The following is a 16825-nucleotide window of genomic DNA, read 5'->3' as shown; positions in this document are numbered from 1 at the left end:
ATTTGTGGAAGTTTGAGGTGTCGGCATTTCGGAGAAATGGTAATAAGCGTCAGCGCTCTCTACCGGCGCGAATCAATTTTAATGTGACGTACGTCAAAACAATTCAAATTTAAATGCCTGAAAATTCGTTATCATTTGAAATGTTGTAAACAAATATGTGTTTATTTTGAGAAATAAAACGTGTAATAGTCAGATTTTGTGTGTTTATGTGTGTGGTGGGTGTTAGTTAAAGAGAAGGCGAGATGGTGCGGTATCACGAATTGAAGGGGTTGTACGATGTGGAAAAGACTATAGGATGCGGAGGTTTCGCAAAAGTAAAATTAGCAACGCACATCGCGACCGGCGAGAAAGTGGCCATAAAGATTATGAACAAGACTGGACTTGGAGATGATTTGCCAAGAGTCAAACTGGAACTGAAAGCTCTGAAGTCGTTTTCACATCAGCATATCTGTAAGTTGTACCAGGTGAGTTGTTTCAACAGAAAATACGATTCTTATTGATCGTCGACGGTACTTTAGGTGATCGAAACGGAAACGCATTTCTTTATCGTGATCGAGTACTGCTCCGGTGGGGAACTTTTCGATCACATTGTCGAACGAAACCGCTTAACCGAATCAGAAAGTCGCATGTTTTTTAGACAGATAGTCTCGGGAGTGGCCTATTTGCACAGTTTGGGCTACGCGCACAGAGACTTGAAACCGGTAAGTGTGACTTCATTGTTGGGGAAAAATTCCAATTTTTTAATTCTAGGAAAACGTCCTGTTGGATAAAGACCAAAATCTCAAGCTGATCGATTTCGGCCTTTGCGCGCGCCCCGAGGGGGGCATGGAAAGCCCGTTGTTCACCTCCTGTGGTTCCCCCACATATGCTGCACCCGAACTAGTCCTGGGAAAACAGTACCGCGGCCCCGAGGTCGACGTCTGGGCTATGGGCGTCCTCCTCTACGCCCTGCTCGTCGGCGCTCTTCCCTTCGACGACGTCAACATCGACGGCTTATACAAAAAGATATTGGTGAGCGAATTGGAATTTATTATCTTAATCTGGAACATAAATTTCTGGTTTTTGTAAAAAGTTAATCACTATGACGTATTCAACTAGATTAAAAGTCCCGAAGTGGTGTTTGTGCAAGGACAGATTCAGTCCGAGCTTGTTGTACAACCGATTGTTCTCCGATTTTAAGGTCTTATGCAAGGAGCGTATTGTTCTCTTATTAAAATAAATCACTGGACACATCGAACATCCGAGGGTGCAGCACAACGAGATGCATCCGCAGAAGAACCAGATCAGATTGTTGATGAAGTTCCTCCTCAAGACCTTGTTGACGAGGAGCATCGTCAACTCGTACTCTTCCGGGGCCACTCGCGTCCTCAGTCTGTTGGGGATCGTCGGGCTGAAGTGGTTGTTGAGGCCAAAGAGAGTCACGTGACCGTTCCCCTGGATTAAGATGGGTTCCGCCGGGATGAAGTTCTGCAACACCGTGCTGTAAACGCTCTCCGAACTGCTCGAATCTGTAGGATGCATAGCGCGCATTTATTTTTTGTACAACTACAAATTGTCACAACTGACATTTTTGTCACGAAAAATCCGCATTCTCTGACAGGACGACAAAAACAAAACAGTCACGGCGCAAACACAGCAATGTTCGTTTTCAAATCATATTTTTACAATCCTGCTTGTTCAATCCGCCGTGCAGAAGTTTTTTGAAAATCCCGCCATCAGTAGACACGTTCTTATTGGCTCGCAGTTGGCGGGAAATTTAAAATCCACAAGTGGGGAAACAACAATTCGTATAATGATATTTGACTCAAGATTTATGGCAGCCGGTGCCATTTCAAATAGAAATTGTCTTTTGAAGTGAAAACTTCTTTAGGCGCGCCACATACATTTTATTCCCGGACAGTGAATTAGTTTCATGCGACACGGTAAAATCGTTCGCAGCACGACACGGCAAGCTAAAATCAAGGGAGTCGAGTTTTTAGCGGAGCGAGCGAAAAACAATCAACTGTGCGTCACTTGTCAATTTTAAATTTTCATTGTACGTTGTGTTGTGACCTGACTGACCTCAGTGCAGAGCTGCAGGAGTAACTGTATATATACACAGGATATTTCACGAGTGATAATAAGCCTGACGTAATTTAAAATGCAACCCACACTATATTTCCGAAAAAAGCTGGCTACTGTCATTAAAATGTCCTCCTTTTTTTGAAAATGTATTGTGGGTTGAATTTATTATTCCGTCAGGCTTATTATCACTAGTGAAATACCCTGTATAGTTTTATATAATACAAACGATAAAGGCACGACAAATATTGTAAGTTTACAGATAAATGTAGGATTTAATACACGTAATTCTCAATTATATGGCTTCAACAATTCATCTAGGTGTTGGAAAAATGTGTGTAGCAAAATGTGAAGAGGAAAATGGACAAATTATCATAATACAGAGTATTGCTATGAAAACTTGTGTTGTGTTCAATATCATCGTCAAGAAAATAAAATTTAAACATCCAAACCTAACCTCACAAATTTTGCCAGAGTATGTACTTCTAAAAGCGGACGTATTTGCAGTTTTTATTGAAAAATACAGCTTTTTGATGTTTATTATTTAAAAACAGCATTGGATTTAAACAATATTAATGATTTATGCCTTGCTCCTTATTCCTCCAAGTACTATCATCCATAATGATATATTTTTTATATAATAGGTAGGTACATATTACTTAAAATCAGTAACGAGCATCATGGAAGTTTTCACTTTTGTCGTGCGGTGTTAAGCACACTCTTTTTTTTTAGAACGGGAGGTACGAAGAGCCGCGATTTTTGTCGCAAGAAAGCCGCCGCCTCATCAGATCCATGCTGCAAGTGGACCCCGAGAAGCGCATCGCCGTGGTGGAGCTCCTCAGTCACCCCTGGCTCACCCTGGGGATCCTCGACCCTGTCGACTACAGCTCGATGGACTTGCGAAAGTGCGACAACGATTGCGTCAACGTGATGGCTGCGTACTACGAGACAAGCCCCGAGCGAATGTGGCGCCACTTGAAAAAATGGAAGTACGACTATCACACCGCCACCTACTTTCTGCTGCTGTCCAGGAAGAAAAAGGGGGCGTCCTTGCGCATGAACGCTCTCCCCGGACAGATCTACCTGAAGATGCGACTAGACGAAACGCCCGTGAAGAAGCCCCAACCCAAACCGCTGACGATCATTCAAGGCAAGGACTTGAAGTGCAAGAGTCCCGTGACAACCCCATACTACGACTGCGAAGCTGACGTCGAGAATGTGTGTCCTTCGAACGTGGAGGACGGCGTAGACGCGAAATTCGCCGAACCGTTCAAACCCGCCACCGTGAGGAGACCCGTGAAGAGGTTGAGGAGCCCGACGCTAGGGAGCGACAGTTCGCCAGGTAATGAAAGCAGCACTTTCGGAAAATATTTATTGAGTAGAAAATTACTTCTTCTTGTTGAGGGTCCTCTGCTTCTCTCCGTGCACGACAACTTGCTCCTCCACGTGCAGTCCTTTGCGCCTCCTTATCGCCTTTCTCAGTTTCGTGGCCCTGACCGCCGACTCCACGTTCACATCTTCCTCGTCCTCGTCGTCCTCCACCGGCTCGTAGAACGGGTCACCGTCGATCACCTCGAAATGGCTGAACTTGAGCGTCGGTATGGCCTGGCCGGAGGTTGTTTTTCTGATCTCGTTGGCGAAGCCGGTGCTCTCGACCACCGGGATCTGCGCCTTCACCAGAAAGATCTTCTCCTGCTCGTCCATGCCCACCGCGTCCGAAACCTTCCCGTGCCGCTTGTTCACGACCGAGTACACCTTCCCCAGGATGTTCGTGTTGACTTGGATGCTCGTCGTGAACATCGGTTCCATCAATCTCTGTTGTTGCTTTTCGAAAGCTTCCCTGAACGCCGCACCCAGAGTCGACTCGATGTTGACGCTCGTCTTGGTGGTGCCGTCCAAAGTTTCCCCGGGAAGAATCGCGAATTTCTTGATCAGGAAGGCGCAGTTCTTCAAGGGTTCCTCGCAGAGCGGTCCCGCCTTGCAGCAGGAATTGAAAGCGTTCACCACGAAATGGTCCAGACAGGATCTCTGGTCGTTCTCGTCCAACGTTTCGAACATCGTCCTCGAGTAGTCCCCGGTGGCGTTGATCAGAAGGTTGATGCTGTCGCTCATCCGCCCCACGCTCCACACATTATTCTTTACCCTAGCCCAGACCCCTTTGCACGAATCGAAAACCGCGTCCAGTTGGTCTCTCGCGTGTTTCAGCGCCGCGTTGGTCGCCTCGCTCTTGAAGCTTTTCAACACCGGAGCTCTCAGCTCTTCGGGTTTTTCGTTGCGCTTGGCCAGAAGCTCGAACCCGTTGATCTGTCGGTGCTCCTCGACGGAACTCAACAATTTGTAGTTCTTCTCGACCTCGTTCGCGATCGCGTCCGGCAGTCTCACCGCGACCACGCTCAGACGAATTTGCGAAATCTCGACCGTCACCGAGTTTTCCAAGTCTTTCTTGAAGTCGCTTTTGTTGGGACCGTGGGCGATAGTCTCCCTCAGCGACACCATCGGACTGGAGACGTTGATCTCGATTTTGGCGAATTTCGTCGTCAGATCTTCCAAACACTTGGCCAGGTGGACGTCGCCGGCCGTCAACAACACGTACTCGCCCGTCTCTTGGATGATGACTTGGACGCAAGAGTCGCTCTGCATCAGGACTCTCAGGCCTTGTCTCAACACCGGGAGGTCCTTGAGATTCACCGGTTCGACGGCGTTGCGCACTATGGGGGGCTGCGAGGGGTGCTCGACGAAGGGGACGCTCAGCAACGTCGTCGACAGAGTAGCTGTTCGCACTATCGCTGATTCTAGACCTCCGATGCCGCAAACGTTGCCAGCTGTCACGCAATCTACGAGGACCAACTCGCGACCGAAGAGCATGTACAGCTCTTTGATCTTTACCAATTGAACATACTTGTTGGAAGAATTGTCTTTGTCTTCCGGTACATACTGCGGCGACAAAACGTAGATTTCTTGACCAGTTCTTAGAGCCCCAGTGAACACTCTAGCCAGAGCTACTATCGAAAAATCAACTTCTCTAGTCTTCTCTTCTTCGTTTTTGTCTTTATCCTCTTTCCGTTCTTCCTTGTCTTCTTTCTTCTCTTCACTAGTGTCATTTTCTGTTGTCCCTCCACCATTGCGACTTTCTTGTTTTTGTTCCACACCTCTAGTCCTCGGTTTCGGCACGAACATCTTCGGTTTATTTTGAGACAAGTTTTTATTGTCAACACAAAACATTTTTGAAACGTACGCGACACACGGTGCCGTTGCGTCCGACGGACAAGATTTGAAAGTCTCGACCAGTTTGTCCAAGCAATTTTTATGAAACTCGTTTTCGTAGAATTTGTTAAAATCCAACAAATATTTCACCTTGTCCTCGTCGATCTTGGATGGGGGCACCACAATCTTCATGCACTGGTGCAAAATAATTTCAGCTAGCGGACTCCAAGCTTGCATTATCGCCCTGAGTTGTATTTTAGGATCGGTGTGGTTCATCTCGCGGGTGATGTCAGGTATGTTGAGTTTGTGGGCGATGACACCAACTTTATCTTTTTGCATCTGGATTACTATCGTCGAGTAGATGTGGAAGATTGTTTTGACGCACAGCTGCACAAATAAATTCGTTTTGCCTTTTTCCACAGCACCCAGTTTAATCGTGTTGGATTTGGAATCGACGTAAGCGTCAAAATTCCACATTTTCGTGTTCAAAGAGTCCACGCTTTCATTCTTTATCGCGTTTACGAACATTGTGGATATTTGCTTGGTGGTGAAGCCCCAACCGTCGATCGCACTGGCGAAAATCACGTTACCCACATCAGGTGTGAACAAGAGACCGGTGTCTTCGATGTCCACTTCAGAATCGCAGTATTCGTATTGGTACAACTCAGCCACGATAGCGTTGCAGTCCTCTATCGCGTGCAGAATCGCCAAGAAAATGTTGTTCACCTCCTTGTGCAGTTCCACGATGAGTTTGTCAATTTTGTTGAGAACCAGCACCATCTTGCAGCGTTCGGTGAACGCCTGTTTGATCGCTTCCCTAGTTTGGACGCACACCCCTTCGACTAGATCGACGACGATCAGGGCCCCGTCGCAGAGGCGCAGCGCCGCCCCGACTTCCGAGGAGAAGTCGATGTGGCCAGGTGTGTCGATCAGGTTCATCAAAAGCGGTGTCTCTTCGTCGGTGGCGTCGTCCCGCACCAAATTCAGCAACGACACGGCGCTGCTCTTCATCGTGATCCCTCGTTCTTGTTCATCCAGTCGGTCGTCCAAATATCTGATTAGGCCGGCCATGCGTTTGCTCACCAAACGGTTGGTTGCGAGCAGGGAGTCCGCGATTGTGGTCTTGCCGTGGTCCACGTGGGCCAGAATGCACACGTTTCGAATGGTCGACGTGTTTTTCATGCATTCTTGCAGCAGTTCGAGGGGCGGTCTGGCCGCCGCCATGCTCCAAGCGGGGGCAGACTTTCGATGAAAATGGTGACTGCCTGAATCGGGATGTTCGATAATGGAATTTTGTAGTTTTTGGGAACTTACGTGCGTGGCAATGTTGTTTTCAACGGCAAAATGTATGGAAGGTGACAAGTAATGTTTTGAGGTTATGTCACATTGTGCAAGCTGTTGTCAGCTGTCACGTGCACGAGGCTCGAGGCCAGCTGCTAAGGGACGGTTTACGTTGAGGTGTTAAGCGCGCTTTACGCTGCAGAAGAGTTCAAATTTGAAAAATAAGTATCGATGAGACAAAAAAAATCGATACTTTAAAATGAGTGGCTTGCGATGTTTTGCGTCAAAATTTATTTGTTTGGAAGCTTTGAAAATTGCCATATCCATTTTATTTACAACTTTTGCAGGTGTAATAAATTCTGCTTTTCAAGTTTTGACCCCCCCTTCAAAATTTTCTTCATCGAGCGGTATGTACTTCATGTGTGATGTGTGGTTTTGGTGAATTTTGAATTGTGTTTTTTCTTTTTTTTCTCAATGTTTTTCATGTTTTAAATTTTATTATGTTGTTATTTTTACAATTTGGAAATCCACAAACAAATTTAGGTGCAATCGAAATCATATTTCATTTATTCGACGCTTAATTTTCTTTTTTTATTTTGTTACAGTTGCAAATAGACAGTATTAGTGCAGTTAATGTACTTGAAATTTATTGTCAACTGTGTGACGCAGGTGTTTCCATTTAAAAGGACAACGTTAAGTCATTTCCGCTCGAGCGAAACATATCAGAAAATTGAAAATTACACCGAATTACACTTAATTTCACGGATATTGTTTAATAAACGGAAAAATGAGATGTTGGGGAGAGCTTTGATGATTTAACGGTTCTTTTAAATTTTTACGCCCTTGCAGAATGACTTTTCAGTTTGATTTGAACGAACAAAACGGTGATAAACACGTTCGAACAGTTTCCGTGGGATTTTTCTCGGTCGTAATTTAATTGCGTAAATCTTGAGTAAACATCGTGCATCACGAAACAGGTGACGGCGAAGTAGTTAAAACTTTAAATGACTGCATCTTGGTACTGTCTTAACGGTGCAGATGTGTATATCAGTGTCCACTTCTTCAAGGGCTGTTACCTTCTTCTTTATGGCTTGAAACTCTTAAATTAGTTCAACTTTACACAAGTGTTCTAAACACTAATAAGAAAGTGCCGGAAAATATCGCCGAAGCAGTTCGTGAAGTGGTCCCGGGGGTGGCATCGCTCACCCGACCCACGTTAAAATATCACCGTTTTAACTTTGTTACTGCGAGACCCTTTATGATGTTGACGTTATAGCAACACTATTACCCCGAAATGGGATTTATCTGGGGGCATTAAGATTTTCCATTAACGTCACTTTCTTGACGTGGGGGTCGTTTGGCGAACGGAATCAGTGAGAATTTTGAATTTTTCAGTTCCCGCCAAAAAGGTGACGACGGACAGGTCCACACCGAAAACGCCAGAAAGGTGAGTTATTTCTTATGGTTGTCGTGTTTTTTGCAATCAGTTGTAAAAAGACTTTCCTTTTTACGCAAGGATCGGAAAGAAGCAAACAAAAATTCGCAATCAATATAGGGCTCTTATTTTCTTCTTAAGGATCGCGTACTTTAAATAACTTGGAAGACCATCATAAAATAATGTACAGTAATATCTTAATCCACTTCTAGTGCGAGACATTTTAATAATTTGCCTGAAAAACCTGTGAGGTGATGTAACAGAACCCAAGACATTATCTATTGATTTTTTTTGAATGATCGAGATGTGCCAGTCGAGACAAGCTGTGAAAAAACGAAAGAAACATTTTTTTTTTTGTTAGAAGCCACCTGTCAGACACCGGAAATTGTGGTGGATTTTTGGTGTAATTTTTGGAATTTTTTCGCGTCGCGGTATGCCAACGAACGAACGATCTCCGCAAGTCCATCCGCACGCAACTAATTGCCATACTTGCAACATCGTACACGTCTCCCTGATTAAGCTCGTTCCGGTTGTGGTAATTGAAGCAGTAAAGTGTCGAGTATATGGAGTGTGGGGGTTGTAAACAAGGGGTTGAGCGTGTTTGGTGAACCTGCACGCGGTTACCGGGCCGGGCATGTTTACCAGCTTTGATTATCATAAACATCGGTTTCCGGTCCGTTTGGAGGGCGCGATTTGTGCCCCCACGACCAGAACTGACCAAGGACGAATCGGGTCAACTTTCATTTCGGATTTATCCGATAAATCGTTCCAGGAAGAGGACGCCGCTCAATAGCGAAACTCCGGGATCGGCGAGGCGCGTCCTGGGAAGCATCGAGAGGTCCCTGCACAAGGTGCGCCACGTTCTCACCCCGAAGCGGACCGAGGGGGTTGCACAGCCCGCTCTGCTAAGCACCAAAGTGAGTCAAGTTGTTTTTTTACACCAAACGATGCAAATCATTCAGATTAGGTGGTGGTTCTTGTTTGGTGGGAATCAACGGCAGATTCTTTTTCAAATAAGAACAATCACTGTGAAGAGTCGTTTTCAAAGTTTTGCTCTGATGAATTGTCCATTAAGTCGGCTCCAAAGACAGCTTCATTTACGAGCACTGGCTCGTAATGGCGTTTCAAAAGAATTACCAGAATAACTAAAATTCAATGAATATCTGGACACATGACTTATGATTTTCTGGAGAGCACATCGTTTAGTACCAGCCGACGCTCAAGAGCTTCAAGTGATTGCTTTTGGTTTTTTGTTCTCTTCCGAAAGATTTTTATCTTGGCTTTCTCTTTCAGGATTTATGTAACGTTTCGACCACGCAGTGTAACGATCCAGAATACGTGATCACGGAGCTTTCGAAGGCCTTCCAACGGAAAGGATTCGAGTGTATTCGCAAGGGGTGAGTACCTACCTACTAAATAAGAATGTTAGAATTTTTTTGCACCATCGGGACGGATTGAGTCTTCAAGGTGTGGTCGACGAGGCCCTAGACATAATTCATAACCGGAGTGGGAAAGAACAAGAACGACCTCCGGTAAATGGATGTTGCAATTTTCACACATAACAGCCACGTAAAAACGGCACGAATCCAGTTGACCGCTTAAAATGATACATATGCGCATAATATGCATTAATTTGGCTTGAGGCGTTTCAGTCGGGAGAGTGGTAACATCTTTTTCTTGATGTTCAGTAATTTACGACCCTCAATAACCGATATTTCAACAAGCCATTAGCATACCAGCGGCTAAACGAACGGCTCAAACGCCCCATAACTCATGCGCTAATCAGTTTTACTAACACTTAATTAGTTATTTGTTAAATAAGATATTTTGCACTTAATCAAAATCGATAGAAGTGCACGGGTGTTTTTTTTTCGTTTTTTTTTGTTGGTCGACGAAAATTAGTCTCCACCTACGAGTCGCGGACAGGCAATCAGCAAGGAAAAATGGACGGGGAGGCTCCGCGGGTTCAGTGGAGGTTGTAAGATACGTCGTCCATTATTTGGTTTCAAATTGTGGAGCTTGATTTATAAAGAATAGGGGGGAACATTTTTTGTTGCGTTACGCAATTATTTTCTAAGCTCGTGACACGCGCGTGCCACCCAGAAAAATTTATTTATTTTCTGATTCTGATAGGAATAATAAGCGAATATTTTGTTGTTATAAGTTTTACACTTTTTCATTACTTAAAAGAAGATATATGTCTTTAATTATTTATGGTTTTATCGGTTAATTTATTTAAGAACATATCGGAATAATTCTATTCGCGGATAATGTCTATTATTCGCTCGGATGAATTATGCGACTCGTCTGCGGCTCGTGAGACAAAATCCTCCTCGCGAGTAATAGCCATCATTATCGGGTCATTGAATAATATACTGTCGCGAGCAATAAATTTTGGACATCAATGTCATCTCACAATTTGATTAGATTGTCACAAATTTAAAAAAATTTCCCTGCCTGATTATGCCCACGTCAACAAAGTGTCAAAAAAATGAGAACAAAACGACAATTAATGTCATACAACATGATGATAGGTTATGACATTTACGACTGTTTTACAATGAAGCATTTTCGATTACGTCAAAGAATGACCTTGACGACCAATAGTTATTTATTTAACGAGTTCGTGTGTAATTTTGGCTTTTTTTGGCATGAGTGGACCAGTTTAAAACTCGAGTGAAACGAGAGTTTTAAAGGTCCACGAGTGCCAAAAAAAGCCAAAATTACACAAGAACGAGTTGAATACAACTTTTTTTTATTCGACGAGCTCCTTAAAGGCTCCAAATCGCTAAAAATCTTTAAAATTAGCTTGACGTTTCGTTTTGACAAGTTGTCAAATTTATCAAAATCCGTTCACACAGGAGAAAATTCTCAAATTCTGACAGTGTCGAACAAAAAAATTTATTGCTCGCGACTGTACATATTATTTTAGGACGATATTTCTCATATCAGTGAATTATTTAGACATTATTAGACATTATTCATTCATTACTTCACATCTGAAATTAGATAAGTAGGTGTTTGTAAAAAGTGGGAAATAATGAGGAACCGAAAAAAACATCGACGGCACTTGTGACGACGGATTGTTAATGAAATTTCTTTGGCAGACAAAAAGCGCCAAAACAGCCACGTCAGAAACACTGTAATTTCGAGGTGGGTAACCACAAAATGTGGGTGTGTTGCCATTTCCCCTCGTCCTCCCCCGGTCTCATCCTTAAATAGAAAGCCGTCAGGAATGAATTAACATCGTAAAATTTCAATAACGATCCATTCCGCTCATAATAATCGTTGACGGCGATCGCTTCCGGTACTACCGCCATAAAGCGGCGAGCTTATCGTTTTTCGCACCGGAAAAAACTTCCCTACATCTCGAACGGTAGCCATTCACACCAAATCGACAATCATCCGGTCTCGGCTCGAGAATGTCTGCAAAAAGCGCACAAGCACTGCTGGTAAACCGCCGACCGACCAAACGGTAGCACCCATTCGGTATTTATTTCATTGATGACGAACCGATTCCTCGGACTCTAAAAATCCATCTCCGTCTCGCTCCCGCGCACCGGACTGGATCGATCACGGTTTTATTGGAAGAACTGAAAACGGACGAGGACCGGAAATCAGATCGACCGCCGGTTTACGTGATTCAATGTTCTTTCTGGTGGTGCGTTTTTTCGAAACGCTCGCATCGTGGCCTCCATTTTGTCTTCAAGCTAACGCTGGGAGCGCGGCAAAACTTTTTTTTCTATTTTGCGTTTAGAATTAGTCTATTCTAGCACCCAAATGACATCATTTGAGTGCTTTAATACATAGGTCGTTGGCGTGTTAGACTAGTAAAATTTACTGTATTGATGTTGGTAGCGTGAAGTGTCAACTGACAGACGTCAAAAAATAAATCTCAAAGAAAACAAAGCAAATTAATAAATAACAATGAACAAAACGTTTAATTTTCATTCTGGGATTTAGACTTCTCCGGAAGTAAATTTTCTAACGTCTTTTGTGCAATTTGCCTAATTTGCGGCGGCGTTAGTGATAAACTTTTTTCAACATTCATTTAAACATCAAATGCGAAAATTAAAAAAATCTGACGTTTTAATAGCTATTTATGTAACCAGTTAGGAAATGCGTTATTTTGTGTAACGAGTGGAATATTTGCGGGACGAGCGCAGCGAGATCCCGCAAAATCACACGAGTTACACAAAATTGCATTTCCTAATGTGTTACATACAAGATTTTTTCTAATTTTGACAAAAAAAAGTTTCTTCAAACGTTAAACGAAGTAATGAATTTCATTAATAATAAATTATTATTGTGTTAAAATATCAAGTAGGTAAGTAGGCACGGTTATTTTGCTTAAAAACAAAAAATATGACAGTGTCAAATTGATGATACAATAAATTTTTCCTAACCAGTTAGGAAAGATTTTACTTTTCGTAACCAGTTACGAAAAGTGTGACGTTTCCCAACGTCAGTTAATTTTGAAAAGTGTCACTTTATATGTCAAAATTAGAAAAATTAATTTTTTTCACAGCCGGCTAAAATTATGCCACATAAAAAATGTCACCAACCACCGCAAAATTCCCTACATTTAAAATTTTTATTTTTTTTATTTATAAAATGGTATAAAGCGGCAAAATAGAAAAAATTGTATAAAAGATTCGTTGCAGAAGGTCCTTCAAGCACTCATTTCAAGTTCGTGTTTGAATAGATGCCTTCTGCAACTTATACAGGGTGTTTTTGAAATGCGTGCACAAATTTTAATCACGAGCTACTGGCTTCATGTAGAACTCGGAAAAAATATTAAAAAAATTCAATGTAAAAAAATAAAATGACATTTATTTTTTGAGCTACAATTTTTTAAAATTGCTTTTAGTTTTCTACGTTGTCCTACAACCTCGTAGGTAAAATTTCGGCACATTTTAAAAATACACCCTGTATATCATGTTTTATAAAATGTGCGTGGTTAAAATTTGTGCACGCATTTCAAAAACACCCTGTATTTTAATATACTATTCTGTTCTGGATAAAATTTCCCGAAGGGTTGATTGGTGTGTTAAGTTGGATCGATTGATTCGATGCATCCATAAACCGGCCGGAATACTTCCACAAGTTGTGACATTTAATTACTTCTAATTGTGTGCGTTTTGCATAGACGCTCCGGGCTGACAAGTTCCCTCTTTCTAATGACATAATTTATTCATACTCCGATCCAAGAGCTCCCGGCTTTTTCGCGTTGATTTCAGCGCTCGTGCAAGTTGGCCGCCGGGCTTTTCTTCAATTGATTTCTTCTAATTACGTTTAATTCGGCCTCGAGCTCGACTCGTGGGTGTTTTCCGAGATTTCTCCCGTTTACCGTTTCGATCGTTTTTGTCGGGTTAGAAAACGGAACGACGGTGAAAACACGAATTTCGAGGGGGAAAAAATAATGGAAGTTGTGTTTGTTCGTCGTGGTAAAAATACCAACAGACAGGGAACAAATCGGAGATGCATAATGTATGCGGGGTACCTTAGGTTAATACTCGTTTAGTTGTTAAACAACGACTACAGATGCGTTCCCATGCATAAATTACGTCCACTTTGGTCTGAACTGAACTGCTGTCCATTCAGGATTTCAACGAACATTGTATTTATTTGAGCGGAATTGCGTTAACAACATTAAAAGCACGCATCGAGCAGTGCTCGACGTTCACGAGAAGTTGTAATATTGTTTCAAGTATTTTCTAAAAAAACTTCTGTGGACTAGTATCTGTGGTAAAAATTTTGTAGTTTGTCAGTATTAGATCCACTTTAGATTTATCCCGTTTTGTTTAGTTCTAACGGTTTACGGTAAAGTGTAGGAAAGTGTTTTCGGCACTAGTGTCGAAAATATAATAAAAACACACTCGTGCGGTAAAGTGTCACTTTCCATACTTGTTACGTAAATAACTATTACAAATTTGTGACAGTTTTCTATTACGTTATCGAACAACTAAACAGACGGTCGTCGCCGCTTACCTCACCTCTTCCGTGTATATTTTACCATTTATTATTGTAATTATTGCTATTTGCGTCGTCAGCGTTTCAGTTTTGAAAAAATCGCAGAGCGACACCACTCGCGAGGATAATGCAAATACGGTCATCTGTTCCGGACACTTTTATCGATTAAGCTGTCGAGCACACCTCCAGCGAGATGAGCTTATCTGAAGGAGGTGTCATTTACGTCGAAGAACTTTAATGAGAAACGGCCGACACACGCCGCAAGGATTTCCGCGAAAAACGGTCCCGCCGTCGGTTTCCTCCGGACCTCACAATTAATTATCCGCCAATTAACTCTTCGCGATCAGCAAGTGGGACACGCACCGTCTCGACGAATTCCGTCGTCCTCTTGGCACGACAAGAAAATCGCATTTCGACATAAATTTCCTACGGTTGCTCGTTTTTATCCTCCGCTGTACCTGACCGAGGTGTTAATTGATATGCTGGGTGATGCGGAGACCCATCAGGCCGGCCTCCGGACGGTTTTGCTATTCAAGCGGTGTGTCCTCTCCGGAGTCTCAAGATGACGGACGCGAAGACGTGATCTGCGCCTCTCTTCCACGGAATAGATACACGCAGATACCGGGACCGTGATGGCATTTGCTAATCGTTTGCGATTCCGAAGCCATACTCGCATAATTGCACTCTAAATTAGGTGTTAACATTCTTCGCGAACAGCGAAGACGACAAAGAGAGGACGCGGCGAGTTCCGGGGGGTCGTCCGAACCGCCCCCAAGAAAATTAGAGAAGTTTGTCCAAAATGGAAAATATATACGTATAGCTGACATGTTAGAGTCATCGACGTGTTTTTTTGTTCCACCGGAAATTTTCTAAAATTTTCTCGAGCGCGAAGAATTAGAGAAACGCCTTGGATGAAGTCTCGAAGCCTCCTGACCCTCGTAGCCGTCACGAAATTTCACTTTTCAGATTCACCCTGAGGGGGAAAGTGGAGGCGAACGTGTTGCACCCTTGCAACGGTTGCTCCTTCGAGCTGGAGATCTGTTATCTGCCGTGCATGGGACCCGTGACGTCGAGGTCACAGAGTTGCGACACTCCACCCAAGTCCATCCTGAAAAATGGACCTCTGCACTTTAACACTCCCACTGGCGGGAGTTCGTCCGTGGCGACGCCGTCATCATCGGTCAAGAAAAAGGACAAGAAGGTCGAACTGTCGAACAAGCATTTCGCGTTCGTGGGGATCAAGAGGAAGCGGCTGAAAGGCGATTCGTGGTGTTACAAGAGGGTGTGCGAGGAGGTCCTCGCCGTCACCACGAAGGATTTACGGCAGGTCACCGAGTCTACAGTGTGACTGTCACAAGTTTTATACTCACGGTAAATGGTGTATTATTTTTTATAGCGGTGGTGCGGCGGAAGTTTATTTATTTATAAATCTGCAATCTAAGTACTTAAACAGTAATAAATTTATACTCAAGAGATGTTGATTTTTTATTTATTTTTTTGTAACCCTGGAAGTAAGTACGAGTAGTTCGAGAAATTGTTACGTTAGGTGTACAGATGCCTTTTATTTCCTCCAAATTTGGAATAAGACTTACTTTTTCTTTGTTTTTTTTTTTTGGAGACGCTGGCTTGTGCAGTATTGTGTGTATTCTGTGAAAAATAAATTATCTGCGATTTATTCATCGCCCGGGTCATTCTATGCCATGACTGAAAGGCTCTTTACCTGACGAACATTTTTGAAAGTTGATAAGATAAAAAAAATTTAAGCTTTTATTTGTAAATTCATAACGACATTTTGAGAATACATTGGAATATTGCTAATGGCTACCTATCAAGAGCGACATGTGACGGACCTGTTGAGAAAAACCATAAAGAAGAAATGACGAATTAAATTTTGTTTCCTAGAGATTCAGCTTGAGAAGCGTCTGTATGGTAAGTCGAAGTGAAAGTAAACAAACCATTCGTCCTGCTGCTCCGACTTAGTCCAGTAGGTTTTTCTCTCATTCAAAGTTTCGAAAAAAGAAAGGGACAATGAGAATGTCGATAAGATATTAAGGAAAAATATGATTAGGTAAGTATTTTTGCTTATTTTCTGTCGAACGCTTCTTTTAAAATATCGATGACAATGTTTTCTGGGTGGAATTGAAACAACAGAAAGAAGTGTGGTTTGGAATGAGTAAGTGTAAATAAATATTGGGTGTTCATTAAAATTTCTCCTCAAAGTTGGCTTTGAAGACTCGATTGTGAACGCACCACCCACGGATTAGGGATCAGCTGTTTAAATCTAACCTCACTTTTTGCATTGTTTGTGTTTTTACTGTGATACTTTGAGGATAGATTTAAGTGAGTACCCGATATAAGTATGTACTATTCCGGACACGGAATCTTGGCCAATATTTTTTTGACATTTCTAAAAAAATGATGTGTAAACCAATCATTAGTGTCGTTAATGAATGTCAATTATTAAAAATCACTTTGAAGTTTTTCTTGTGACATTAAAAAAGCAGGGAAATGGCATTATCGAATCAAAAGTTAGGTTATATTCAAAAAAGGCCAGTTCACACATATTTGTCAGTTAAATGTCAGTTGTGGCCAAGATTCCATGTCCGGAATAGTATATTATAATTCAGAATAAGTGGCATCGCGGTAGGCGTTGGAAATTCAAATTTACGTTGGCAGCAAGACCCCTGCTAATAATACCCTAGTTTCAATGCTGTTGGTAACCTTCGCTTTTAATTTGGCCTTGATATTATCATTGGAATCGTTTTGTGTTTATTTTCTTGTTATAAGTATTTGGAACTTCCTTGTTTCATTTATGAAAAGTGTATTATTTGGCTGGGGGTTATCTCTGCTGTGGGTGAAAACCATGTCACA

The 16825-nt window shown here is 42.5% G+C and overlaps 2 protein-coding genes across 2 annotated transcripts; one reads left to right on the top strand and one right to left on the bottom strand.

The window, feature by feature from the left end:
• Positions 1-78: 78 nt before the first annotated feature.
• Positions 79-15427, top strand: LOC138141504 (maternal embryonic leucine zipper kinase-like). Its single transcript, XM_069062224.1, has 8 exons — positions 79-464; positions 519-701; positions 751-1011; positions 2794-3403; positions 7942-7993; positions 8754-8898; positions 9275-9378; positions 14921-15427. The coding sequence occupies exons 1-8, from the start codon at positions 243-245 to the stop codon at positions 15300-15302; spliced, it is 1959 nt and encodes a 652-aa protein (XP_068918325.1). The 5' UTR covers positions 79-242; the 3' UTR covers positions 15303-15427.
• On the bottom strand, positions 3420-6702 carry LOC138141502 (elongation factor-like GTPase 1). Its single transcript, XM_069062223.1, has 2 exons — positions 6580-6702; positions 3420-6530 (listed from the first exon to the last, which is right to left on the bottom strand). The coding sequence occupies exon 2, from the start codon at positions 6487-6489 to the stop codon at positions 3448-3450; it is 3042 nt and encodes a 1013-aa protein (XP_068918324.1). The 5' UTR covers positions 6490-6530; positions 6580-6702; the 3' UTR covers positions 3420-3447.
• Positions 15428-16825: the final 1398 nt, after the last annotated feature.

This window comes from Tenebrio molitor, chromosome 1 (genome assembly GCF_963966145.1).
Source record: "Tenebrio molitor chromosome 1, icTenMoli1.1, whole genome shotgun sequence".
NCBI classification, from domain to species: domain Eukaryota; kingdom Metazoa; phylum Arthropoda; class Insecta; order Coleoptera; family Tenebrionidae; genus Tenebrio; species Tenebrio molitor.
The sequence above is the reverse complement of the archived record's forward strand: the minus strand, read 5'-3'. Positions and strand labels throughout refer to the sequence as shown.

Bases quoted from the DNA above. Each gene is read 5' to 3' on its own strand.
- LOC138141504 (XM_069062224.1), top strand. From the start codon at position 243: ATGGTGCGGTATCACGAATTGAAGGGGTTGTACGATGTGGAAAAGACT. The intron at 465-518 runs GTGAGTTGTTTC...ACGGTACTTTAG, and splicing joins ATATCTGTAAGTTGTACCAG to GTGATCGAAACGGAAACGCA. The intron at 8,899-9,274 runs GTGAGTCAAGTT...TTTCTCTTTCAG, and splicing joins CCGCTCTGCTAAGCACCAAA to GATTTATGTAACGTTTCGAC.
- LOC138141502 (XM_069062223.1), bottom strand. From the start codon at position 6,489: ATGGCGGCGGCCAGACCGCCCCTCGAACTGCTGCAAGAATGCATGAAA.